At 40.5% G+C, this 27,794-nt stretch overlaps 2 protein-coding genes across 7 annotated transcripts; both read right to left on the minus strand.

Moving 5' to 3' along the window:
* Positions 1-672: 672 nt before the first annotated feature.
* Positions 673-4,710, minus strand: edf1 (endothelial differentiation-related factor 1). The gene is made up of 5 exons (XM_026356621.1): positions 4,478-4,710; positions 3,431-3,482; positions 2,333-2,493; positions 1,412-1,505; positions 673-1,293 (listed from the first exon to the last, which is right to left on the minus strand). Exons 1-5 carry the CDS (start codon positions 4,553-4,555, stop codon positions 1,232-1,234), a joined length of 447 nt encoding a protein of 148 aa, XP_026212406.1. The 5' UTR covers positions 4,556-4,710; the 3' UTR covers positions 673-1,231.
* Positions 4,711-8,421: 3,711 nt separating this feature from the next.
* prrc2b (proline-rich coiled-coil 2B) lies at positions 8,422-27,757 on the minus strand. 6 transcript variants are annotated; one of them, XM_026353830.1, is made up of 31 exons: positions 27,667-27,757; positions 23,792-23,969; positions 23,521-23,698; positions 22,618-22,720; positions 22,414-22,477; positions 22,091-22,234; positions 21,438-21,751; positions 21,152-21,276; positions 20,900-21,063; positions 20,120-20,207; positions 19,851-20,019; positions 18,741-19,086; positions 18,374-18,564; positions 17,672-17,873; positions 17,356-17,563; positions 15,276-17,264; positions 14,756-14,919; positions 14,524-14,639; positions 14,288-14,429; positions 13,741-13,817; positions 13,248-13,535; positions 13,056-13,157; positions 12,671-12,863; positions 12,483-12,580; positions 12,267-12,394; positions 11,955-12,180; positions 11,692-11,859; positions 11,490-11,569; positions 11,286-11,367; positions 10,931-11,140; positions 8,422-10,300 (listed from the first exon to the last, which is right to left on the minus strand). In XM_026353830.1, the coding sequence occupies exons 2-31, from the start codon at positions 23,904-23,906 to the stop codon at positions 10,133-10,135; spliced, it is 6,642 nt and encodes a 2,213-aa protein (XP_026209615.1). In that variant the 5' UTR covers positions 23,907-23,969; positions 27,667-27,757; the 3' UTR covers positions 8,422-10,132. The 6 variants fall into 6 exon arrangements, with proteins under 6 accessions (XP_026209615.1, XP_026209619.1, XP_026209618.1 ...); XM_026353834.1 differs by having other exon boundaries at positions 23,521-23,695; positions 27,605-27,757; XM_026353833.1 differs by having other exon boundaries at positions 17,356-17,560; positions 27,605-27,757.
* Between the last annotated feature and the right edge of the window lie 37 nt (positions 27,758-27,794).

Here is a 27,794-nt window from a genome sequence, read left to right on the forward strand (position 1 = left end):
TTTGTTGTTCTGCAACACTAAGGGTCATGAATCTTTAATGAAAACAGGAGGCAGCTGTAGAGGAACGAAAAGCAGTGAAAATCACGCCTTTTTCTTTAAAACTCTGAAGTGACAGTAAAACAGACGGCAACATACCTCTGAAACAATCACTAGAAATCATTCATTTTCCACTTCGCAGTATGCATCAATACTTAATCAGCAGCTAAAAACATGTTAGTGTGTTTGAAAAGCACTAACACTTATGCACAAACAGAAACATTTGAAGCACTTAATCATAATCCAGCACAAATAATCAACTGGAACAATTTTTGATAGACACTGCTCACTCTACTGAATTTCTTAGTGGTATTCTGACACCTAGTGGCTGAATACAACTACTACATTTAGCTCTCAGGTTTAAGCGACATACTTTCTTCACACCTTGAGCGACACCCAGATACAGTTACGAAAGTAAATGTGTCCTTTTTTTATTTTTTATTAATTCTTTCTAAGTTTTAAAACTTGGCTTTGTTACTACAAGGCACTAACTCTTTATTGTGGAATTCTCTTAATCTCCACATCTGCACTACAGAAATCAGTTTTATGACCGACTGAGCTTAATATTAACTACAAGAAAATGTCACTGTTTTTATTATTAACATTTGTGCTACACTGGTTACATTCACACACAAATGTCATGAATTGCCAAACTTTATTTTTAGGTCAAAACAAAGCACAGCATTAAAAATATTTCAACACTGTAATGACATTCACCCACTGTCTTCAGTGTGTGAAAAAAATAAAAAAAAAAAAAAGAAGATGCAATCAAGCACTTCTGGCTTAACTTCATGCTCAGAATTGAAGTAAGTCGAACTAATTGGTTTGGTCATGAAAAAGAATTCGCCCTTTAAATGTTTATACATCCATCAAAAAGTTGAATCTATCATGCCAAAGCCTAAGCAGGCGTAAGTGAAAGGAAATTCACCCAACGTTGAGTTTGTGAAGAAAATGCATTTGATTATTCAACTGATATCGTGGTTGAGAGTGTTTGAGACGACTTGTCAGTATGCAGCCTGTAATGAAGTGGAGCACCAGGTCCTCAGGCAGGACACAGGTGAGATCAGCCCAGGGAGAGGAAGGGATTGGGGAGAGATGAGGACAGTTTTTGAAGGAGGTGAGGTGGGGGAGGGGGTTCAGGTTTCAACAACAGGGAAAGGAGGGGCTGGGAAGGGCTGATTTCGAGGCTTTGTGTTCATTTCGTCTTGGGTTTTGCCTCCAGTGGTTGGCCAATATCCTTTCCGCGCAGCTTAAGGCCTGTTCATGACAGAGAAGGAGATACTGATAAACTTCACCTGACAAGTGGGAGATTAATATGAGCTTAATATGGAGTAGCGCTTTTTGGAATAAATAAATAAAGCAACCATTTTCTTACCAATTGCTCTCTCTATCTTGCCCATGACCTGATTGTTGGGAATTGCTCTGCCACATTCATAGTCCGCAATGATTTGAGGCTTCTCATTAATTTTCTAGGGAGAACATTCACAATTCATAATTTATTATTTAAACTCAAGGCCAACAAAACTACCTAAGCATGCACAGCAGTCCATATAACTGGAAATCTGTTTATCTCCAAGATGCTTTTTATTGTTGTTACTATCATCATATTCGCGTGGTAATGATTTTACAAGCTGGATTAAAAGAACTACAAACGTCTGTTAAAGGAGTCACAACGATCCGTACCCAATATGTAAGAACGTGCTCACTTTTTAACTGCCATCAACAGTGACAACAGTTTATTTTGGATCAAAAAGCTTTTTTCCATTAGCTTTACAAGCTTGTTGTGGTTAATACATACTGGTGATGAATTGGAGATTGTGGGCAAAGCTTATACTTTCAAATTGTCTAATTCTTCTAAATTATTGCCATTGGCCTTTTAACCATAGCTTTTATTGTCTGCACAGTAATGAGAATAGCTGCTGTAAACTTTAATAATACGTTCAGTCAATTTTATTTTCTCCTCTGCAGCATCTGTGCCTCATGTTTGATCCGTAGGAGTTTAGCATTGCCCTCAATCAACAGTAGACACAGAGCAGAGAGAGTTGAGAAACTGCACTGAAAACACCAAAACCACATCTTACAATTTGCTGATCTCACTCACAACTGAAAAAAAAAGCTTGGCCATGTCTAGGAAACTGGCCAGTATGTGTATGACTTTCTTCATCTCATAATGTTTTGTATTTATGTTTATCCTCTATAACTATGTTTCACAATAACAGACAAAAAGCAACTTTTACAGCAACATCACTGTGTCAATTGTTATGCATATGAATAAATGAGAAGACAGTAAACTCACTGTGGCCAGGTCTTTCTGGGTCAAGCCTTTCTCCTGTCTGCCTTGCTGAATGACCTTGCCCACCTCCAAGGGAACCCTTTCATGGTGCAACTCCTCTGTCTCCCTGTCAAGTTTAGCTGTGTTCTTTGTGACGAGATGCTGTTTGTTCTGCCCTGCAGACCCTGTGGATCACAGAAATGTCATTATAAAACATAAATACAGCCAGTCACAACACAAGTCATTTCAGTTTCAGTTCATTTAGTGCTTAGCACACTACCCATCCAAAAAGAGAGTCACCACCTGGATTTAACTAAGCAAAAGGTAAGAGCCTCCCATTGGATAATTACTGCATAGATGATTAGTTTTCAGCTGGCAACAAGTTATTTAACCTTAACTGATGCAGTGAGTAGCTTGTCATTTCTTAAACAACCATGTCGGAAAACACATCCTGTGGTTGTTGAAAGGGGAAGAGAGGCGAGTGAAGTGATGCACCCATCATGCCTAGTGCCTATTGGACAAGCCTGTGGGGGCAGTGCTATGATCTGGTGTTGCTGCAGTTGCTCAGCTCTAGATTCAGCAACGTTATGTAGCCAAAGAATGAGGTCAGTTGACTACCTGAATATACTGAATGACCAGGTTATTCCATCAATGGATTTGTTCTTCCCTTGTGGCACAGGCATTTTCCAAAATGACAATGTCCGGATTCATTAGGCTCAAATTGTGAAAGAGTGGTGCAGTGAGCATGATACATAATTTTTACACATGGATTGGCCATCACAGAGTCCAGACCTTAACCCCATTGACAATCTTTGGGATGGGCTGCAGAGGACTTTGCACAGCGGTCCGACTCTCCCATTATCAATACAAGATCTTAGGGACAACTAATGTAACTCTGGATGGAAATCAATGTTGTGGCACTGCAGAAGTTTATCAGAACAGTGACACAGCGAATGCATACCGTAATCAAAGCTAAAGGTGGTCCAACAAAATATAAAGGTGTGACTTTTGTTTTTGTTTTTTTGGATGGGCAGTGTACAAACAACACAGCAAACTAGGGCCAATGAACTACACAAGGGAACTATGCTCTTTACTAAATTTGTACAGAAAGCAGAAATTTACATTTCTTGGTTGTCTCAAGTTGCTCCCCACGTCTCTGAGCAGCGGCGACAGCCTACAAAAAACACAACAGTAGACTGCATTATGACCAGCTTGTTATTGCATAGCTTGTAGTTAATGAATAATGGAACTGCACAAGTATGACTGATAGGTTACACAATTGACAACCTGATCAATCCTGTCTGAGCACAAACTTTACAGCTGGTTAATTTAGGGATAGGTTGTTATCTTTTTATGGATATTAATTAAAACACTGGACACTGTAAACACTTCTAAGCTGACTTACATAAATTGAAAAGGTAGGGGGTGTGCTTAGTTTATGGTCATTCAGATATGATCTGGAAGATACTCTGTAATAATAAGCAACATATTTTATTGCAGGCGTTACCATATATCAGTACTGGGCTCGACACGACGTCCTGTCAGACAAAAACAAAATAAAACTAGCAAAACCTATTGATCATTCGTGAGTAGCTAGCTAGCTAGCTAATGCTAGGTACCCATTTCAATTTGGCTGGTTAGAGCTAGCTCGTTGCTAATTTGGTTGACATCATTTTTCAGCCAACGGTACCTTACTTCTTACTCATAACAACATTAAGAAAGATGATTTTGACCTCTGAGATTGTAAGAATAGGTTAACTATACGCCAGTGAAACATAGGTACTTACATAGGTCTTCTAGAGTTTGAATAGTTTAACGTTACAAAGACAAAAACAAAACAAAGGCACGACTGGGCAACAAAGCTAATAGCTCAACAAGCTAGTTAATTTTAACGGTTCACTGAAACAGACAAACGTCCATAGCACTTTTATTCAGCTAGCTTTAAGTTAGCTAAACCTCGACGAACAGACGATATTTGATTCGACTGCAACCACGTGTAGAAATGATCGCCTTCAACGATTCACTGCACACTAATGTTAGCTATTTACTTCAGTGCAAGGATCAATTCTGATTTATTTTGTTTAGGTTGTGACGCTTGTGACGCTTTTGCTGAGGATACGCTTCAGAACAAACGAGCAACCAACGGCGAAGTAAAGTAATCATGCTAACCTGCTTGGATTTGGCCTGGGCAGCAGTCGGCCCCTTCTTCCTCAAGACAGTCACGGTATCCCAGTCGCTTTCTGCCATGTTTCAGAGGTTTACTCGATACCCGTAATGTTTATTATAGATACAAAAATAGGTTGAACTCCGTGTGTCCAAAACGATCCTGTCAAAGACGGTGGTGCTACTTCAGCTAGTCAGACCCTCCTTCCAGAACTATCACCCACGCGTTCTGCCAAAGCTTTATTCACAGCACACTGGTGAACAGTGACAGAGTGATGCAGCGCCCTCTGCTGGAGGAGCTCACCGACCATTGTTTACAAGTTGAGACAGTAGGTTGTCTGAATTTATCACATTAAATAAATAAATGAATAAATGATTGCACCACTTATTCAAGTCGTTTTTTCTACAATAAAGATTCACGCAAACTACAGAATGGAGTTGGATAGCTATACTTTAATTAAAAGTATGATGTTTATGAGCACAACAGATATAAATGTATAGTATTCAATTCCATGTAAAACTAGGACATGAAAGTGTACCAATACAAAATGAAATGAGCAAACAGTTGGATTGAAGTGGGCAGTACAATATGTAGACCCCCCAGTCTGCGAGGTCACCAGTTACAGGACATTTCAGACGCAGCATCGCTGTTGCGACGTGTGCGGATAGGGGACCAGCCAAACTCAGACTGCGCATCCTCCGCCTGGTGGAGACGTCCCCAGCGGTAGCCATGTTTGGAGCCCTGTTTTCCTCCCCATCCACGAGGCTTGGGATTCATCTGGAAAGAGATAAGGCAATGAATGTTGTAACTAATGCGTTGTCTAATGTGCGTCTATGTAACATGAAATACAGTAATTGAATGAACTCAACTCAGTGTGTGTCAAAATCCAGTTTCAAATTCTTTCATATTTCAGTCAGTATTATGTTTTACAAGGTTTTATATAAAGCAAATATAAATCTGTGTATTATTGAATGATCACAGACTGACAAGAAACTCTCTTGCAGAACAGAAGCCACATTTTCAACTCACCTGATGTGGAAGGAAATACACAACATGGTGAATGATAAATGTATAAAAAATGATTAGATTTGCCTCAAACCTATGATTATACTATAGTACAAGTAGTTTTTTCCCTTTTCCATAAGGTTAATTTCCTTTGCTTTGTCATTTTCAAGGTTTTCCTAGAAAAATGTGTAAAGGCGTCAGAGTTTTTAAGCAAATGGGCAATCTCCAAATCTGAAACATGCTTGAAAAGTGAAAAATGTATTGTTGTGACCCCTTTTTTTCTCTCAAAGAGACAAAACATCCTGCTGTGTCATTATCTCCTTTGACAGGACAGATTTAGTCATGTTGTCTGTCCGTTGGTTAATAAAACATTAATTCTTAAAGACTATATAGTTCCTACTGCTAACATGGGACTTTATTAATAGGGTCTGTCTCTCTTTTATTTTTGTGTGACAAGAAGATTTTTATAGTCTGAATTTGATACAGATAATATAAACATAAAATACCATAATAATCACATAAATTCTCAGATGCATCAGTAACTGTTTCTCACCTGAACGAAAACCGTTGTGTTCATGTGGAGAGTCTCAACTCGCTCTGACAAGTGATTCAACCATTCCACATGGTCAGTGATGGACTGGCTTAGGTCAGTGTTGCTCTGTGTTAAAGGAATGAAATATGAAAATACACAAGAGATTATTAGGAATGAAGTTTGATTGAACACTTGTTATTACAGATGAGAGTTCACAGCGTGCTGATGTACCCCACACAAGTTGTCCTTCAGTTCAACAACAGCAAGGCGAACATGCTCCAGTTTGTCAATCTGCTCTTTCAGACGATCGTCGAGCTCCTGCATCATCATTAGGGCTTCATCAGACCTGACCCCGCCCTTGGTAGCCATCCTGGATCACAGAGACACATCCGTTATTTATAGAAAACTGAAACACAGTGGCTTGTGACATGGGACAGATAAAAGTCCATTAGCATCGACCAAGAACCTCTTGTGAAATCTGTTGGATTAATACAATCATCTGTCACTGAAGCAGAGTTTGAAGTGATGCCAGTCGTTAGTTTTAGAGAATGAATTCCTTGTGTGAGATTTCAGGCCTTTGATTTCTTCACAAACACCAGGACACATAGCTCTCATGCCACAAACACAAACAATTTCTGCAAAGCCTTTTCTGCTGCAGTATTCTGTGACTGGAAACCGCTTTCAAAACTTAAATACAACAAGTGATCATGTGTAACTCTAAGATAAACCTTTTTACACATATGCCACTATATGCTTACCTGACACTACACCACTCATGGTAAATACATTTCTCTAAAATAATGCAATTTTCTTTGCATTACTAATTTTTTTGTTTTGATTAGCATGAAATGGCTACATGCACATAATGTTTAGCTTCAATTCAATTAAATTTTTACAGTTCAATTTTATTTGTATAGCGCCAAATCACAGTAGAAGTCATTTCAAGGCACTACACCATGCATAATAATAGGATTCATGTAATGAACAAGGTATTTTACAATAGACCTTCACTGTGTCATTTAATAACAAACTGCATCTTCACAAAGTCTCACAAAAAGCATAAGGAACTTTATAGGGACTGTTTTTTATTAATTGATTAAATTGCTTTATCAATTAAATGATCAATGAATTGTGTAGTCTATCGAGTGACAGAATAAAATAAAACTAACTTTATAGGCCAGTAGCACAAAACTAAAAGATATAAAAATATAAAATTATCCAATGTTCTTATTGATAAATGACTACAACAACTGGTCGATCGACTAATCGACTAATTTGACCAACAAATCTCCAGCTGATGTCAACTCGGATCAGTCGGTTTTTACAAACGAGAGTTAATGAATGATGCAGGTGAGATGGATTGTGTTTTCCTCTCAGACACACACGGAGTCCACTTAAATCCAGGTCAGAACCGAACTTTACGCACAGGAAACGTCGGTTTAGCTAATGTTAGCAGCACAGGGCTCGTATGGAGCAACACGGTCCGAGTTTCCTACAAAACATAAAGGTTTGCTTCGATCAAACGTTTGATTTCAGACGTGCAGCGACACAACAACCCAACTTTTCCGTCCTGTGAATGACGGTGATGGCAAAAAAGGGAAACAACAGCGAGGTTACCTTGTTTATCCGACAGGAAAACGCAACAAATGTAGACAGCTGATCTCCAGGACTTCCTCTCTCCTCCTCCTTTTCAGGTCTTTGTTCTGCACAGACGTCTTCTGCGTTTCCTCAGGTGAGTTTGTCCACTTTTCTGTAAGTTACTGCTGCAGAATGAAAATGTCTCCAGAAGTAATCTGACCCCAACTCAGGATCTAGGGGCGGATCTAGGATTTTATAACATCAGGAGCCGCAGAGAGAGACTTGTGGGGCCTGAGGTGTGTGTCAAACAAGTCCAAGCACAACCAGAGCTGTTGAATCCAGTCAGGATGCTGGTGTGGTCTGATGCAGACACAGAGCTGCAGTGCTGTGCTTAGAAAGTGTACTTGTTTTGTATAATAGCTCCCTATAGCTCATTTCTTTCACAAGAACTGGATGCATGCATGATTTTAATGGCAAATCAAGAATACAGAATCAACAGTACATTTAAGAAATCTCAATTGCTTTATTTCTTTTCTTTCAATAGGCTTTTTTTTCTTTCTTTTTTTTTTAAAACAAGGGAGCGTAATGACCAAATATCTGAAAGGATGATCAGGTAAGATAAACAGAATGCTGATCAGCTGTAGAAAGCACTGGTCCTCTGACAAAATGAAATATGCATCTTAAAAGTACAAAAAAAAAAAAAGTCAGGGTAACATTTCGGTGCAGGTACAATGATGAGAAGCATCGAGATCTTTTGCAGTAAGGGATAAGAGGGAAAAACACTCCAAGCCCAACAAATCTAACAAGTGAAAGCAGTCCATTCTGAGAACACAGTGACTTTTTCAACATGAAATCCTTTATAGCGCCACAATATTTTAAATGAAACGTGGGCTGAAGCCCCTTTTCCAAGGCTCGGCTGTACAGTTAAGTATGCATATACATATATACCAGTGAAACATCGTCAAAGAGAAATCGCAACATTTTGTAGTGTCATGGAGCGTTACAGTAAGCAGTAACATTTAACCAGTTATGACATTGGCATTGTGAGTTTCAAAGTGAGTGTCCGTTACAAATAAAATAAATGATTCCAACAGTTTCATATTGTCCAACAAAAGCAAACACCTTTAAAAGTTTGTCATAGTCCACTGGAACTGCAGCACACAACGAAGGGGGGGGGACGTTTTATTTGAACTAGCAATGCTGAGCGCCCCTTGTTTGTGATTCTTCTAGCGTCTTCTAACAGAAAAGTAAAATTGTTTTTTGGACCCTGATTGTGATTATAGTTAGGCTGCATTTATTGCTAGTGCCACCTCAGAGACCAGATGCTGAATTATCAAATTTCGATGAGTTTGTTTCTTCATAATTTCCCCACATTACTGTCCTGTAATGGATTTCAGCAGAATTGGAAAAAAAAAAAGTCTTTCAGGAGCCTTAGAAGAAAAAAACACCCCAGATTGAAGCACAGAAAAATTGTCACATTTCACAATGGATACAAACAATTCAGCTATTTTGTGGGTTCTTTATAGCAATTGTGAATGCATCCCCCATCCCGCCCCACACACTACTTCACGATGAACCCAAAATCGTTGCCATTGCAGCTGATCAAAATCCATACAGTCGATGGCAGCATAACGGATGCTGAGTTCAGGTACAGTCTTTGTGAAATTGCTAGTTTCTAGTTAAGAGTCCTGCAAGTTTACACACACATTCAGCACATCACATGCACACACTATCAATGCCAGTGAAGTTTTCATGGAAGCAACATGATTTTGGTAAAATGTCCACCTTTTTGTCTCAATGTACATACAGAGGAGAGCAAGCAACAAAATGTAAAAGCAAACAAGAGTTTTAAGAAAAGAAAGTTTCTATCAATCTAAGCACTTCCATCACAGTTCATGGGCTCAGTGAAGACATGCAATGATGTCCACATATTGGAGATTTCTTTTTCCTGGGTGAATAAAAGAAGTCCTTTACCAGCAGTATGAATGGGTAATGATGACTTGAACCTTTATTTATTTACCATCAAAAATGCCAATGAAAAGTGACAGAAAATTTTCAAATTTGTTTAAAACATGTTAACAGACTTTGTGTGACTCAAGTTTCTGCCTGGTCTTTAGGGCTAAAGTCCATAAATGGAGTAAATACAGTTTGGCAAAATGGAAAATTGAACCGTCTGTCTGAGTTGGCCATTTTCCTTTTCCCCCACTTTGAGGAGAAACACACACACACACAAAAAAAAACAACGCAAATTTCCTCTATCTTTACCATTCCCCCCTTAAAAGTGACAATAAATTAAAGAGGACCTTGAAGAAATCTGCTTAAAAGACTGTTTGTGTCTATGTATATATTTATATATATTTATATATCTCTATATGTGGTTTGAAATAATAGTGTCCAGTTCTGAATGCTCAAGAGGGGTAATTCATCATGATGTCTGCATGTTTGCCCCGTGCCTTGGGGTAAGATGGGTCTTAGAAGGCTCAGACATTGGTCGGGGGCCTTGTGTTGGCAGGCTGGGCGGTGATGAGGATTTTAAGGTCCATTGTTATGCCTTGCCCTCCTCTATTTTGACAGCCTGGGGTTTTATGGCTCCAGTGCGTGCTGGTTTGGATTGCCCCGTGGAGGGAAGGGACTCCTGGAGTTTGCTGGTCATGCCCCCGGATGGTGTTTTTCCCTCACCAAGCGCTTTCCGCACTTCTCGTATTGTTTTAGTCTGCACAAAGACAACATTACTTAGACTTGCAGCAAGCCTGACAGTCAACACATAAATGCAGCAGAATAGTAAAATGCAGATCAAATTTAAGTAAAAAAGTAGACATGCTTTTTAATAATTTTCCTCCATCTGCAGTTACTGACAATTCTAGCTGTTACTTTGATCACAACACAAAGATCAATGTACACTCATCTGGAAATATGCACTGTTGCTTGTAACTTATTGTTTATAATACTGGTTCAGTTTTATTAACTGAGTCATTAGATCATAAAATATTCACATCCATCCATGTATGGTGACATGGAGATGATGATAAATATGGTAAATAATTCTACTTCATTTAGCATACAACACTGCTGTGCCATGAACACCATCAACTCTACAAACGTTGGATTCAGTCTTTTTCTGAGCTTGTTATCATACCACTTCTTTACACTGCAGTCAGAACTAAACATATGTGAAACATTTTGTTAATACATTAGAGTTTAAACTATGGACAAATTGTTATCTTAAACAATGCAGAATTCTAGATTAATAACTAAAATGTCAAAACACACAATACATAAATAATGCAAGAGAAAACGAAAATAGAATAAAATAAATTACCTATATTTACAGTGGGTGGCTCACCTTCATGCCATCCTCTGGCCCTTTCACAGGGGGCTCGGGGGCCGAGGGAGGGGTAGAATGGGGAGGGTCGCGGCCAGGATTGGGGTAAGGGGGGGAGCGGATGATGACAGGCTTGTTGACCTGCATGACTGGTCTCTGGATGGGGTTGGGGAATGGGCCTGTGGTGGGGGGCCGCATGTGCATCACCATGCTGCCCTGGGTAGGTGGGACCTGTTGGCCACGGGAGAGGAGGAGGGGAGGAATAAATAAAGGAGTAGGTGGGAAATGAAAAGACAATTAGCATGCTAGTACTGAATGGTTAAGGGCATTTTCAAATGGGTAAATATATCAACACAAATGTGTGAAAAAGCAATACCTGTTGAGTGAAATGTGTAGGCAGAGGGCCTACAGGCCCCCCGGGACCAGAGGGCTTCCCGCTGGGACTGGCAGAACCTGGCCTGATGAGAAGAGTGAAGAAAGAAAATGAAATTGGAATTATAATCGGCTTCCTCAAATGTGCTTCGTGAGATACAATTTTTCACTTTACAGTCAAAGTCTGCATAAGGTTTATTCTCCTCACCTATAGGACCCACTGGATATGCCTGGGGAGTGGTTGGGCTTATCAGAGAACTGGAAACCTTTAATTTCCATCTGCGAGCCCTGTGAACAGGTCAATGTGGGAGAAGCATTTTCAATACAAGTAAACACCTGTTTAATTGTTTTTAACTCTATTAATGTCGTAAGTTCTGAACAGAACATCAGAAAAAAAAAGAAAGTGATACCTCTCGGCTGCCTGCCATGACAGCTGCCTGGGAGCCAGGTGGTAGCATTCGACGTGGGGCTCCGACTGACAGGTTCTGTCCCTGCTGCAGCTGTATGGACTGTGGGAGGATGAGATGTTGTTGTGCTGAGCCATAGCGCAGCTGAGAACCAGGCAAGGGCATGGTCACCTAGAAAAAAATAGTACAACAATGGTGTTATTTTATTGTGAAAGCTTACAGACTGGGCTAAAATGAATATTTACTAAAACTACAAATTCACTCACCTGGATGAGCTGAGAGTCCATTAACTGGGAAGAACCCATACCAGGCCCCTGATTCATCTGGCTGTCATAGACTAGCTGCTGGCTACCATTCATTGGCTGGTAGTGTGAGCCTGACTGGGGCTTGACCATGTCTGAGGGCTGCATGCCAGGGAAAGCTGAGTAGGGCCCTTTGAGAGGGGCCCCACCTGACAGCACCATGGGGCTGGGCTGCATGTAAACCTGGGACCTGAAAAGAGGGCAGGGGCAACAGCATGAGTCAAAGAAAAACATCAGCTTCAGTGGGAATTCTATGAAAAACTGAAGAGGCAGTACCTGAAAGGGGGAATAGAGTTAAACATCTCTTGGGACTGGGAAACAGGTAGACCTCCCCGAAGCCCCAACTGAGCCTGAGCCTGAAGTGATGTATGTAGAGAGATCGGAATCTGCTGCGGTGCAGCCGCCTGAAAGCATGAACAAATGTAACATAATTACTATTCTGCTGACACACAAACAAGCCTGTCGGTGTGTATATTTACTGTATCATTCTACCTGTTGGTATGTCTGCTGCTGGGTCATGGTGGGAGGTACGAGGCGTGGCTGGCTTGGAAAGACGTGACCATCCAGATACAATGGAGGAATATGATTACCTACAAAAGGAACCGGTAACAACATGCATTTAGTTTTTTTTTTCCCTGAGATTAAACTCATCAAACAGGCAAAGGAATATGGAGTTTCACCTTGCATGGACATGGAAGGTGCTACTGATGCCACAGGCATCGGAGGCATGGAAACTCCTCCAAAAGAACTGTAGCTGACACCACTGGATGAGCCAGCACTGCAGGGAGGCTGAACACCTGAGGCACCACCACCAGGTGAGCCCTGCTCAGGAAGGGATTGAGAGTTCTCCCACGCTTTGCGTGCCGATTCCATCTGAACAAAAAACAATTGAAATGCATGATTTAATATTGTAGTCTTGCTTTTTTATATAAAACTGTAAATATAAATAGATTTTCACTATAAAATAAAGGCTGCATAAGCAGGTAATTCTAATTATTTCATTTTTTGTTTGATACAGGCATGACAAATTGTAGCTCCGTATGCATGGGATTGTAATTTTCATACCTTTAGAGTAAGGTCGGCACTGGGAAAGGAGATTGTGTTGAGGTTAATGCCAGGCTGCAAATGGTTGGAACGCAGCATGGGGATACTCGGATTGAGAGCAGTCTGTTTAAGAACAAAAGATCATAATCCATTTAGTTGCAATAATCCTTGATGCATTCACAAGACACCACAAAATTACAAACAAAAACTCACATTTGTGTTAAGTGCATCCTGAAGCTTGTTGACAGAATTGGATGTGGGCACAGGTGCAGAGCCCGGTGGTAGGCTGAAATCAGAGTCTTTGGCACTGACACCAAACTCAATAGGTGGCACAGGAAGCACAGCATCCACATGGAGGTCCACACCATTGACGGGTGTAATGGGACCACCTTCTAGCCGATCAACTCCTTCTGAGCCCTTGCGGTGCTTTAGAGAGCGTTCATTTCCGATTGGCCCTGGCTTGTGCTGTTCTTTATTCTGCTCTGGGCCTGCATCAGAATCCTGGCAATGAGAAAAAAAAAGCATTAATTCTTTTCTGTTTCTCAAAATAATCTAATATTGTTGCAAAACAGTTGACCATCCTGAAGATGAAAAATCTAAAATCAAAGATTTAAGAAATATCTCGCAGATAAACTGCAGATAAATAAAGCTGAATAGAGAACATATGTAATAGAGGTAGAGGTTTCAAGTAACTGCATTGAACTACCTCGGAATTGGGCTCACTTCCAGTGTAAGACACCTGTTTTGTCCATGAGTCTCCCCCTGAAGACTGTACTGAAAGCGCTGAGAAGGACAAATGGGTGTGATTAGTGAAAAATAAATGTGTGACGGTACAATATTTACACTGGCTATATTACCAGTTTTACATTTAAAATAAAAATAAAAATAAAAGCTAGAAATAAAAGAAGAAATGTCTTCAAAGAATTCTTCACATATTGTATTCACAATGATGGGTCGCAGGAACTGGATCAGTGTTAGATGTCAGGATATCTCACACTAGGTGGTCGTATGGAAGGAAAACCCGTAGAAATAATGCCAAGGTAAAAGTTTAAAACATCATAAACATCTGTTTAATGTTAAAGAAATCCCATCAAGCCATATTTTGTTACATGGAATATGCAAATATGCCCTATAAGCAATTTCAATTTGTCTCAAAGGTTTTTGCTTGCACAGAAAAATGCTTTTTGTTTCTGTTGACACCTACAAAAACAGTGAGAACAATGGCTTGACAAAAGGTCAGGCCTGTCTATTACCTGAGCTGTTGGTCTCCCAGATTTCAGTTCCCAGGTTGTTGGAAGAAAGAGCCTCCTCAGGTTGTTCCATGCTCATGCTTCCCTGCTTTTTAGCAAAGCGTGGTGGCATCTTGGATGGAATTGGCCTGCTCTTCACCGTCACCTAACATAGGCAGCAATGAGAAGCTTAATCTATACACTTTCTGTTCATACTTGGCATGAATACCGAGCACACAGATTGAGCATGTTTCACTTACAGCAGCTCCCTGTTCCTTCCTCCTTCGCTCATCTTCCTGTGGACGTCTTTGTTTTTTAGACATGGTATCCTGGTACCCATCTGGATTTGAAACTGGTCCCCCTGTGTCTCCCTCAACTACAAAACAGGCAAGGTGTCAATGCAAAATGTAGCAGTGCCACATGCCCAGGAATTTCTCATTTTATCAACATGAAGAATAGATAAATATATATATATAAAAAAAACTAACTCACTTGGGTAGCTGCTGAGGTCATATTGGGACAGAGGTTCAACTATCTCTGTCTTCACAGGTCCAGGCTTCAACTCCTTGTCTAGTTTCTTTCCTGAGGGTTCACTAGACTCTCTCTCTTCTGGCTGCTCTATGCTGTAGACTGGGCCAGATTCATCTGGACTCCTGCTGAAATCGTAAAGGGCAAAGGGATTCAACATAAAAAAGAAAATCAAGCCAAGGAGGGATGCTGTGAAAATCTACAGTGCTAAGAATCATTAACCAATCCTCCAGTAAGACACAAGCATCTTTCCCAAATTCATACAACAACAAACTGTTGTAGCTGCTCAGAGATAATGCATCTTTATCTCAAAATGTTTGAACAGAATCCTTAAAAAGTGTGGGATTATTTAAACAAAGACCCAGTAAAATGTGCTCTGCGATTGCCACATCAGCACAACTGCTGAGCACCAGCTAAGTTGAGAATTAGCAAGTTTAGCTAAAGGACAGTACAGCCTTTAATACCTTTAAGTTATTCACCTCACCTCTTACAAGAATTTCCTCCATTCTGCCAACCATCACTCCTGTTAGAGGAGGTGGTGGAAAGATTATCAGGTGTACGTGCCATTTTGCCTGCTTCCAGCAGTGATGGCTCTCCTTTCCTGTTCTGCCGTTCCACCAGTGGTCTCTGGCTGGAGAAGCTTCTCTTGGTTAGTTCTCTCTTCTCACTAGAACTTGGTTCACTATGACCCGAGTCAGAGGGAATATCACCATGTCCCTGTGGAGCTGCACCTCCACTTCCACCTCGCTTCTCTCTCCAGTCACCAAAGTCACTGTTGTCTGAGCCTGTTTCCCATTCTTCTGCCTGACCATGCTGGCTTGGGCGTCCTCCAGAGTAGTGGCCACTGGGCCAGTTGTCTTCCCCACTACCTTTGGAGCGACCAGGCCAGGGATTCTGAAACTCTCCATTTATGTATTCATCACTTGTCCACTGGTTTGAACCAGGTTCACGTTCTTGTCGCAGGCGACGGAATCGTGGTGGCTTATCTTGACGGGGTGGACGCCGTCTCCTTAACATCTGCCTGTCAGGGTTGTCATTGTCAAAGTAGTACTCGCCTTCACGGTCTTCTGTGCCATTTTCCATAAAAGAGCCGCTAAACTTAGGGGCGTACTTCAGGGCCTCACGTTCAATAGGTGGTCTGCGTGAGTAAGCAGCCTCAGCTCCAGGACCATAACCATTTTCTTGCAAGGCAGCACCACCACTGCTGTTGAACTGGGGCCCACGACCTCTCCACGTTGATATGTCCCTTGAGCCTCCGAAGTTTCGGCTGTAACTTCCAGCGGAGTTCAGTCTGGGAGGCAGCATACGACCCCCAAAGCCCCTGCTGTTCTTGGCCTTTTCTCTGGAATCTGTAGCCACCTGTTCATCTGTGTACACTTTGTTAGACCTCCAAGAGTCTCGATCAGCTTTACGGTTTTCTCCAGACTCTGTGTAACCTTCTCCATTTTCAGATCCCTTCTGGCGGCGCCTCTTGGGCAGTTCCTCGTACTCGGAGGCTTCGCTCAAAGTTTCACTAACATTACGCCTTCGGGGCTTGCCCCTCTGGAATTCCTCCACCTTGACAAGGTCTCTAGGTGGTGCTCGGCCTCGGCCTGTACGCTGAGTGCCATTACTGTTGTTATAAGCACCTCTGAGATTGTCACCTCCTCGGCCACCACGGGTTCCTCCTCTAGAGTTGAATTCCCTAAAACCACGACTGCGGCCCCTACCTGTTCCCCTGACTGCACCAAAGGCCTGTTCCTCATCAATGAAGATCCAGTTATTGCGCCGTGGTGCCTGGAGTTCCCGATTTTCCTGGCAATCTCTAGACGACTGGTTCTTGCCACTGTCCCAGGTGTTGTCTTTAGGAGAGTCATCACTGTGGGTGCTCACAGGCCTTTCTGTTTTAGTGGGGGCTGGTGACTGGCGCTGCCTCTCTTCAGGTTGTTTCTCAACAACAGGTGAGACCGAACGCCTGTTGCTAGCAGGCTGGTTATCCTTCTTCAAGTCATAAACATTAGTAAGGACTTCTTTCTCCAGACGGTAGGGGACAGGCTTTTCCTCAGGCTCAAGTTTAGGCTTCTCATTCTCTTTGTCTTCCACTTTAAGAGCCTTGAGAACAGGTTTCTTAATGGGCCCTGTTCTGCGAGTCAAAGTGCGCCCACTGGTCTCAGATGGCTGGCTGACACTACTAGAACTGGAACTGGCTTCAGACCACTGGTTTTGAGTACTACTGAGACCTCCATCTTGTTTCTGTCCTCCATCTCTTTTCCAATTGTCCCTGGAGCCATCTAGCATTGCATCATGACATTCAGGGCCATCTTTCAGGTCTGCATGATTCTGAGCAGTGGTCAGCAAGCCTTGAACATGGTGGTCTCTGTCTGGACCTCGGCTCTGGTAAGCATGATGGGGAGGGAGATCATCTTGAGGGTGGGTCAAGCAATCATTGGCCCTCTCTTCATAGGAGTCCTGTTGAGAGCAGGCCATGTCACTCCTGTGGAAAAAAGGAGACACAAAAAGTCAAAGAATGACAAAAAACAGCCTAAATTTACAGGGTCTACTATAGTTAAAATACAATAGATGACCTGTCCTCTGGTTGGCCATTGTCTGAGCTTTCATGCTGCCTCTGGAACGGTGGCGTGAAGCTGCGCAAGGGGTAGCCATCTTGGTTCCACATAGGGTAAGGCTCAGTGGAAGGGGCTCTTCTCTCCTGGTGCAGGTTGGGATGGCATCCCTCATCAGAGCCAGGACTATTCAAGTGGTCTTGATTCATCATTGGTTTTATCATTCCTGCTGAAAGCATTTACTGTTACAATTGGGTATTTCCAGAGAAAATAACCAGGAAACTGTCAGATTTTCTAATTAAAAGGTATGCACTCATTTTCTGAAGTTACTGTTTACCTGAAGAGTGAACTGCATTGGGGTAGTAGTCCACAGGAGATCGCCCTTGGGTCATGCGTGGATCCATGAAAGGTGGCATCATCATCCAGCGAGGGTCAAACCCAAGCACATGTGGGGGATAATAGCCTCTCTGGCTATGACTTGAACCAGATGGGGCAGGGTGACCTGACTGCTGCCAATGTTGCATCTTGTATACTTGTTCCTATAAGAAATAGAATAAACATTGTTCTTACTTGCTATGTAAAATGACTTGTGAAGTCTACAAGTGCTGTTTTTATTAACTTAAAAAAACAAAAAAAAAAGCGAGCCAATGTTTTTTATACAATGCTCGTTTCATATACATTAAAAGAAAAACATGAGAATCAAAAGTGACCAGTGTGTACTTCTGCATTTTACTTCAGACACTGACACAACAGCAGCTATCCACAGTGAAGCAAAAAAAAATCAAAAAATCAAAACTTGCACACAAATATTTTTATTGGTCTTAGTAAGAAAAGCACTAATGTGCCTAGTAACATTAATGGATCAAATGTCCTTTAAGCAGAGTGATAATGAGCCAGGGATGTTCACCCACCCTCCTTTCATTTTTGCTTGCTTCCATTAACTCTTGAAAGCCCTCTTCTTACAAAGAAGCCCCTAATGCATAGACATTATTGTGGGTTTGAGAATTCATATGTTAGGAAAGCATTAGCTGGCTCTCACCTGCTGCTGGTGATGCTGGGGCTGCTTTTGAAAGCGGGGTGGAATAGGTTTGGAGGAATGACGTCCACTATAGTCTCCTGGTGGGGATGAGGGCTCCTGGCTGTCATCCTGACTTCCACGGTAGGTAGAGAACACAGGTTCCTCGCAGTAACTATTTCCAGGGGAGTTATCTGGAGGACACTCACTTCCATCTAGAAAAAATGTAATCACAAAATATTATTGGAAATTGGTTTTTAAAACTTAAGCTGTGTGTGTATGTATGTATGTATGTATGTATGTATGTATGTATGTATGTATGTATGTATGTATGTATGTATGTATGTATGTATGTATGTATGTATGTATGTATGTATAATTCTATTTTTACCTTTTGTGCTATATTGCCAGTTTTCATGTTGGCTTTTACTTAATTCCCTGTTTGGAGACAGAGGAACTTCTTTACCCTCTCCTTCCTTCTGGCACTCCTCTGTCCTTGATGTCTGCCTTTCAGTCTTGCCAAACTTTTCGTCCAACTTTTTGAGTTTTTCAGCACAGGCTGCCAGCCGTTCCTCACGAGCGCGCCTCTCTTCCTCCTCTCGGCGTCTGCGGGCTCTCTCAACAGCCTCCGACATCTCAGGTGACACATACTTTGCTCTAGCAGGAGCCTGAGTCTGAGACTGGCGCTGGTGATCTTCCTGGTCAGTCTGTGGCTCAGCCTGGCTTTTCTGCTGTGCCTAGAGATAGCAAAGAGACAGTTCAATGTGAGGAGCACTACACATTTATGTAATGGGCTTCCTTTTGAAAACTATTAAAATATAACTATTAAAAATATTTGAGGACCATGCCCTCAAATATGAAAGCATTTGTGTGATTTTTTTCACTGACTATGTGAGTATCGCATTTACAATAGTTCACCATTTCTCTATATTATGTAAATTGGTAAAGAGAGAGGAAGGAAGACAAGCAACTAGAAGTCCAAGATCAATTTTGTACTTGACAATTATTTATTTCATAGTACACACTTTAGATCACTAACCCTTAAGGTTGCCATAACTCACTGTCTGCTAGGCACACTGAGAATCTAATCTTTAAAGACTTATTTAGATAAACCATTACTTATTTTTTTTTACCATTATAATACTTTATCATATTATTTGTATAAGCTTACTAAAACAGATAAAACAGACAAATAATCTGTATTTCTATTATGAGTATCACATCGCAGTTCATTTGCCGAGTGAAAAGTAGGCAGACACAAATCACTATGGTTACTGCAAGGTCGACTCTCCCAATTCACAATGACAGTCTCACTTGAGGGTATATGAAGGCACACTGCAATTTATATGATCCGTCGCATTGCACTCTTTTACAATCATAGAGAGATTGCAGAATGAGATGCTTTTTACAGGAAAGTAACATCATGAGGTAATATCAGATAAGTAAGCTTAAAAGACACCTATCAAAGTAAAAAAAAAAACACAGCATAGCGCGTAGTTACCTGAGTGTCTGTAGAGAGGTATCTCCCACTAGTCTTCCTGGGTGGTTCATGATGGTGATGTTGGTAGGAAAAAGTCTCCTCAGGGGCTTCGTGGGAGTAAGATGGCTCACCTGAACTTGGGGAGGATTGGCAGTCATGGTGGTTTTCTCTCTCCCTCTCCCATTCAGTCCTAAGTAAAACAAATCAAAACGTGAGCAAGAAACCTTTAAACATTGACAAAACTGTAAAACTGAGTATTTTAGTCAAAGAGTAAGAGAAAGCGATCTTACCACATCTTGTTTTTATTATTAGGTAAGTGTTCTTCTTCATCATCACTGAACTTGAGCTTCTCACTATAATCAACTTCCTCATGGAGTCCTAAAAAAAACACAATTGTAGGTTAAAGTGGTGTGGGATATAGACTACTGAGAACATTTGTTACTAAAAAAATAATTGTATAATTGTGTAATAAGTATGGCATATTTGCTCAGCTCCTAATGTGACTGCAAGTAATTATGCCGGTGCCCTGCCTAAGTGTTTTAAATTTCATACCACCTAAAATCAAAAGTGTAGATTTATCTGTCTAAATTAAACAAACAATGTCTTGTCATAAAGTGAAACAGTTGGTGTAGAGAAAACTCTGACACAAGCAACTTCAATCCTGACTGAGGAAGAAAGGGTAAATAAACTGTGGCTAAACAAACCATAAGCTCGAAACAGGAATGAGAGCAACATTCATTTCAATTAAATCCTTAAAGTGCAAGTCAACTTGTGGTGTCCTGTGTATGCATGCCAACACACGCGAATAGTCTCAAAGCAGTTGCATGGACAATTCTTTCAGAAATGGGTTTATACATTAGCCATGTTAACCCAGCTAAACTGATCTACTGAATGCTACACAAACTAATGTTACACATGTACCACGATAAACTGTCCAAATAACCTTTATTTACTGAGATCTACAAATGTGTGATCAGTTTCCAGGCCTGTATTAATGATAGTTATATTCCTTCAAATGTAGCGTGTTCTCTATGTAATGAAGTCAATTACACAGGTCTAAAAATACTTACCAGCCCATCCATCCTCACAGTCATTGTCAAGCTCATCCAGATCCTTCAGGTCTTCGGGATTAATAATGGCTGGACGTAGTGGTCTGTCACCAGGCCTTCGGATAGGTTGAGAGGAGAGTCGCGGAGGTGCACGGACAAACCGGTTTTCTCTTCTCACATCGCCACTGCAATCAAAGACAATAAACATGTCATTATCCATGGTCAGAAGTCAAACGTATTTAATATTTTTAACCGTTCACACACTATACTTACTTGACGAGTTCAGGTTTGGCATAGTTCTGTCTAAAAGTGGGCTTGCTCTCAAATCGTGCTGGGGCTGATATGGTGGTAGGAACATGTTCTGTACCAGGGGCTTCACGTGTCTCTTTAGAGCACATCTGAAAACGACAGAATAGTACAATAGGTTCATTGCAAAAACATGATTAGTTATCCAAACACGAGTTGTTTATATTATTATATTCAAAAGCTGACTTTGTACAAGATAAGACATAAGAAACATATAAGACTAGCATGCCTGAAAAGTCCTAGAAGTACTTACAAATGCAGGCAACATATCATGGTACACAGCAGTGGAAGTATGGTGAAGCTGGTACTGCAGAGCAGTGGGGACGGTTGTTCTGCGGACAGGCTGGGCGGGACGCAGGGAAGGCTCCTTTTGGTCAAGGCTTGGTGACTGAGCCATCACTGCACTTGAAGAGGTGGTGCCGGTGGCAGAGGCTGGGTGAGATGAGGCTGGAGGGGTGCCGGACTCACCCACGGCAGTGAGCTTACCCTCAGGATCTGCAGGCAGGCCAAGGGTCAGGGACGAGGGTTGAAGGTTCCTGCCACCACCTTCCCTCCAGCTTGTCACATCTTAGAGTGGGGAGAGGGAGATATTAATTGTAGTACGTAACAAACTGTACATGGACTTAGTTGATAAGACATGGAATTTCAACTCATCACATACTGTTTATTAAATCTTCATTCACAGGTTTCCAATGACAGTTAATTACATTCAGAATATTCACAACTGTCCGTATAAAAGTCAAGTCTACTGCCATATCAGAATTTGACACCAAGAGACTCAGTCACAGAAGTTACTTTGAGTAAACTACTCTTATTTTATCTTTAATATGTTTTAATGTCACAATCTAATAATTTCAATAATTTTAATATGACATGAAATTAAACTTCTTGAGAGTCGAAACTTACTCTGGGGGCGGAGGCTTGGTCCGGGCCCATACGACGGATCGAAGCCGCTTCTTTCCTTGCCAGCCCTGTCCTGTTCTCCAGCTGCCTTCAGCGTGGGAAATTCCTCGTGAGAGAAGGGCTGAAGTCGGTTTGAGGCCCTTGAACCTGATGGTGTTGTTGAAAGGAAAATGCGTAAAGGAACATTAGTCTCACTTATGGAACTACACTAACTGACATGTACATATGAGAGTTATCTTCTGAACAGCATATAATTCACCACAACATGTAATTTGATTCTTTTGTAAATACATATCACAATTTTTGATAAATGTAAAATGACTCACCATCTTGCTCTACTGCCTTTCCATTTAGCTGGGCCCATTGCTTTGGTCCACCTGTGTTTGTGTTCTGTGGAAATTGAGAAAACTAAAGTCATTGTTGAATATCAGCCTACTTAGTGAATCTAATAAGTATAAAAAGCTTTATTTGATATTGACACTAGTAAAAACAAGAATATTAAGTCTCAAGTTGTTGTTACAAATACACACCTCCTGGTTGGCTACCGGTGAGGGCTTCTGAAGATTGGAGACAGACTTCTGTAAAGCCAGCTGTGGCTGCAACTCCGGCAGCTGTGGTATTGATGCAACAGAACTACAAACAAAATAAAATAAAATAAAACTTTCTTCATGCAATGTTTTGTGACATATACCGAAACAAGTTAATGTACTATGACTAACAATGACAGACTAGACTTCTGAACTAGTATAAATACAGTGACCATCTTTACTCATAAGCCAGCATTTTGAAAAGACAGCTGACCAAAGCTTCATGTTGGAACTTTAGATCAGGTTTTAGATGAATACTTTTGTTTTGTTAACTTTAGCTAACTATAGTCCCTCTGCTACAGCTGGGGCTGGTGTCCAGGTGATGCACAAATACTGCGCCAAAGTTTAGCTCATTACATCTTTCAACAGTTACTTTTACTGGTGAAGTACTCATACTAATAATAGAGCAGGGGGTGTCAATTATTTAGTTCATCACTTTCTGTTGATTATGACTAAAGCATGGTTAATTAAAGCGCAGCTGATCCTGAAAGGCAGCAAAAGAGATTAAGCAATGCTTTTCTCCCAGTCCCCTGTTTACATTAGCCTGTTTAGGCTTGGACTTAGCGTGAACATCAGATAGCGAAAGCTTTATAAGCTGGCAGAAAACAACTTTCAGCTACTGTGTTTATTAACACAGCTCTACAGTAGCACAGAAACTAACACTAACAGTGTGTTCCTTTCATTCAGACTTAGAGGGGGTCAGCAAACACATGACAGCTACAGAGAGACACTACAAAAGAATACATCTTCTCAGAGTTACACCACAGGTCCTCATTTTATGTGTTATAGGTTAATATGTACTGGGTAATTGATCATTTAATGACTGATCAATGATTTGTCCATTACCTCTTTTGATCGGGTTGTTCCTGCTTGTTTGCCCATCCTGTACCGTCTTTGGGCACAATAATCACGTTGGGGTCGTTTCCTTTGTTTTCAGACTTCAAGCTTGGCAGGTGAGCAGGTGGGGGCATGCGCCGGGCTGTGGCCACTTTGCCAAGACTCTGCAAGCCATGTCGCGGAACTACTGAAAGAGCAAGCAGGTACTTTTAACAAGCTGATATTGAAAGGACTGAGACTGGGCAAAGACATGTAAATAAGAGAAGATAACCAATCTTACCTGTGTTTTTCTGAGTTTCTATTGATTTTCCCTTGTACTTGTCAAATAGGCTGAGTGAGGAATACTTGCTTTTCCCATCCTTGGACTTGGTTATTTGCCCCAAACGATCGGACATTGCGATGTAATGTCATCGAGTATGGAAATTTTTCTTTGCGCCTCTTCCCAGTGCCTTCTGATTCTACAAAAAAGAAACTAGCATTTTATTATGCATATCACTGCAAAAAAACATAGGTCCTAAGACCAATTAATATATAACTTACCAAATATTATACTGTTCAAACACCACTGATCTAAGAGCTATCCATACATTAACCTAATATTAAATTATATATTTAAATATATAATAATTTAAATATATAATTCATTTCAAGCCAAGCCCTAAAATTAATTTTCCAAATAGACTTTAAAACTGCCTTTTTTGTATTTTATTGGTATAGTCTTTCACTACTAGGAAACCATTGACAGCTATGTTTCTCTAGACATCATGACATACTGCTCTTTAATTGCAATTTCAAAGCTTTCAGCTTAACAACTAAATTTCTACTTGCTCTCAGTGTACAGAGAAAGCAACAACATTCCCTGAAATCATTGTGAAAATGGCTGGGATCAGTGCTTCACAAGCTCACTTTAGAATTTTAACCATTTCACTTTCTTTTTTACCCACAAGTTGTGCTTGGTCAGTTCAAAGCAAATAAAAGAAAGGCAAAGTAGGACTTTATAATACCAGTTGCAACCTTTTAATTAGGCATGCTGTGTTGCGAACAAGCGAAGACATCATTTAATCTGATTGCCTGACTGTAATACTTTTTAAATTAGAAAACACACACTGTCCTAGTTATAGCTACAAGTGTAGTGGCCAGACAGATGCTATGTGTAATTTTGCAAATGTGTTCATGTGCAACTCTAATCAAAAGATGTGAGCAATGTGTGGTGATGTATAATTTGCCATTTGTCAGCACTAGTTTTTCAGTATGTCAGAGCCACATGTAACAAACCCATCTCATTAACATCACAGATGCAGGGAAAACCAATCTTTATGTTACCAAAGGTAACAAAGAATATGATACACAAAAGCAGACTAATTTATTTAAACATCTGTCATCACTCCTTAGTGGCACTTTGACTATTATAAAGGAAAACGTGATTTGCTCCACATTAGCATCTGCTATGGAACTAGATTTTCCATATCCTGACCCAAGGTAGCTAAGGACACCATTGCATCCAAGTGCAGACACATGATAGCTCTTCACAGAGTACTAATGGCATTTTGTACCTTACAACTGACACTGAATTGCTGTAATCAAAATCAATGTTGTGGAAATGTGGCAAATGCCCATACAAAAGATGTGCAAATAAGTACGAGCAAGATAAAATAACTAAACTCTAAAACAGGTAGGGGTAACATTTAACTTTCTTGCACGTTGAAAATGATGAAAATAATTGCAGTATGTGTTTTTTGGGGGATACAGGCCACAGTGTATCATGATAATTCCTCCCCACAGTATAATTGTCTCATATCGCAATGCTGACATGATGATTTTTGCATCATGCATACAAACAGAATTTGCTTGCCAATTCAGAGAGTCTAAGGGGGCGTAAAGTCTAAAAAATTTAGAAGTCCGGAAACGGTTCAGATATGAATCAAGTACGCCTGACGTGCTTATGTTGGAAAGCCCTACCAACGAAAAAAAAGGAAATGTGAACTGAATTTGTTTTGCCACCATCCATTATAATAAGATAAAAAAACATAACCTTTATTGTTAAATAATGCTATTATTATTATTATGATTTACACCATTACTGCAAAAACCCTGCAAAATATTGTAATCTGATTTTACATCTGTATCTCACTGTAAGTGTTACAAACCAATCTTTTTTTAAGTATATTTGTTCCAGGCATTACAAAATAAATTTGGCATAGCATCAGCAGCAGAAATCTCAAACCCTTTCCTGCAACTATCTGTACTCACCAATGGGTAAGGGGGCATGCTTTTTTATGTGATGTGATGTGATGTGATTAATGTTAAACAATCTGAAAATCTAAGCTAGATACTTAAAAAACAGTTTGTGAGCTTCCAACACGCCACTGAAACCTCTGAACCAATCGACAGAAATACACAAAAGCATGCAGACTTACAACATAATGCACTTATATTGAATCCCTGGGTCAAAGCTCAAATTGTCTGGTATGAATAAAAACGTTTCAAATACATTTTCTAATTTGTTTGTTAGCTTTATATACACTTTCACCTGTCATAATAGTAAATAAAGGCAAAACGGGTGCTAGAAAGATCTATGATAGGAACTTGTTGTGCATAAGAAATCATACTTTTATCCAAACACCCTCAAATCGGATCAAATGTATACCATAACATATGTTTTTATTGTTTTGTGGTGTGTTCAACGATTCAGCCACATGCTCTCACCTTGGACAGTGATAGATTAATCCAACTAACAAAATAATAGAGATAATGTTATGTGGAGAGGGACAGAACATTAAGTTCCGAAATTTCCAATAAAAATAAAAAACATATACATTTCCTTTAGCTGGAACCCAACAACCCATAGTTGGCGTTTTAAATGTTGAAAACATCGGTATTTCCAAATAAATATTAGCGTTTCAATCAAACATAAATACCAGACAACCCATAACGTATAGGAGGCCACTCGATTAAAATGTAAAGGCGTTAGACAGGGACTTCTAAAGAAAAATACACGTCTATCAAGGTCTAATTACTTAGAAACTTAAGGCGTCCGTGCATTTCATGTCAAACAATCCTAGAATTTGTACAAAAAACATCAAATTTGAGGCATATTGAGGTAAAGGTTAAATATCAAAGCTAACGCTAGTTAACGGTGTGACAGTTAACGTTAACGTTAGCCATGTCTTGACTTTAACTGGCTATATTTTGACCAAACACATTGGTTAAATGGGTAAAATAAAACTCTAACACTAACTTAATGTTAAACCTACCGCGTTTGGCCTCTCTAAACGTTAACGTTAACAATAATTGTAGCTCCCGTTATCTCACCAGGAGCTAACTTAATGCTAATTTCAGCACATGAAATTGACACCCGACATTTCGTTGCAGAAAAACAAAAACAACATACTTCAACTAACAGACGGGATAAAAAAAAAAGAGCAGTTTAAGTTTGTGTTGCCCAACATATTTAATAATTACAACGTAGCGTTAAATAATGCATTTGAGACAACCCTTGGTTTAGATGCTAGCCATCTTTACTAACATATGCTAGCTGGTGGCTAAGCGTAAAATGGCTATGTAAACACCGAGTGTTCGTAGCCACAGTCCTGTGGAGCTGGATATCTAACAGTCATAAGATCCTAGATGACGAAGCGGCAAATACATTGGGCAAACTATTGTCTTGTGATTATTTGAGCAAGAACAAAAAATAAGCAAACATAACCATTCGCTTTGGGATAGCATTAGCTAGCTTCGACAGTCGCGGCTTATTCGAAAACTAGCAAAACGGCAATGCCCGATAAACTTCCAGGGTAGTGTACCAAGAACAACACTGACAGGCCGGGTGGAGGGTTTGTGCGTTTTAAATGTAATATAAATTGCAATTGACTTCAAACACGCTGTTTGGCGGAAATCTATACAAACACTCCAAACCTATGCTAATATTTTCAAGCTTGCTTCGCTTTGAGAACGGTCTGAAGACAGCGATGGGAATGTAGGACAAGGCGATTAAAAATGGCTGCTGCCCAGAACAAAGCAACAATAAAACTGGGCAGCGGAGCAGACATGCAAAACTGGCGATTGGACACACGCATCCACATCCATAACTCACCGATTCAACGACTTAGTGTATCTTGTGATCAGTGACGGTGATATATTTCCACAAAATGCTACCTATTCAAAGGATGGATGGCGATTGTAAAGCCCAATCTCGGTACGTTGAACCGATCGCAGTGCTGTTGCTGGGGTGCTACCCGGCCTGAGAATGAACAGGGCACAGGGTGGGCTGGATCGGCTGCGCT

This window comes from Anabas testudineus, chromosome 12 (assembly GCF_900324465.2).
Source record: "Anabas testudineus chromosome 12, fAnaTes1.2, whole genome shotgun sequence".
Taxonomy (NCBI): Eukaryota; Metazoa; Chordata; class Actinopteri; order Anabantiformes; family Anabantidae; genus Anabas; species Anabas testudineus.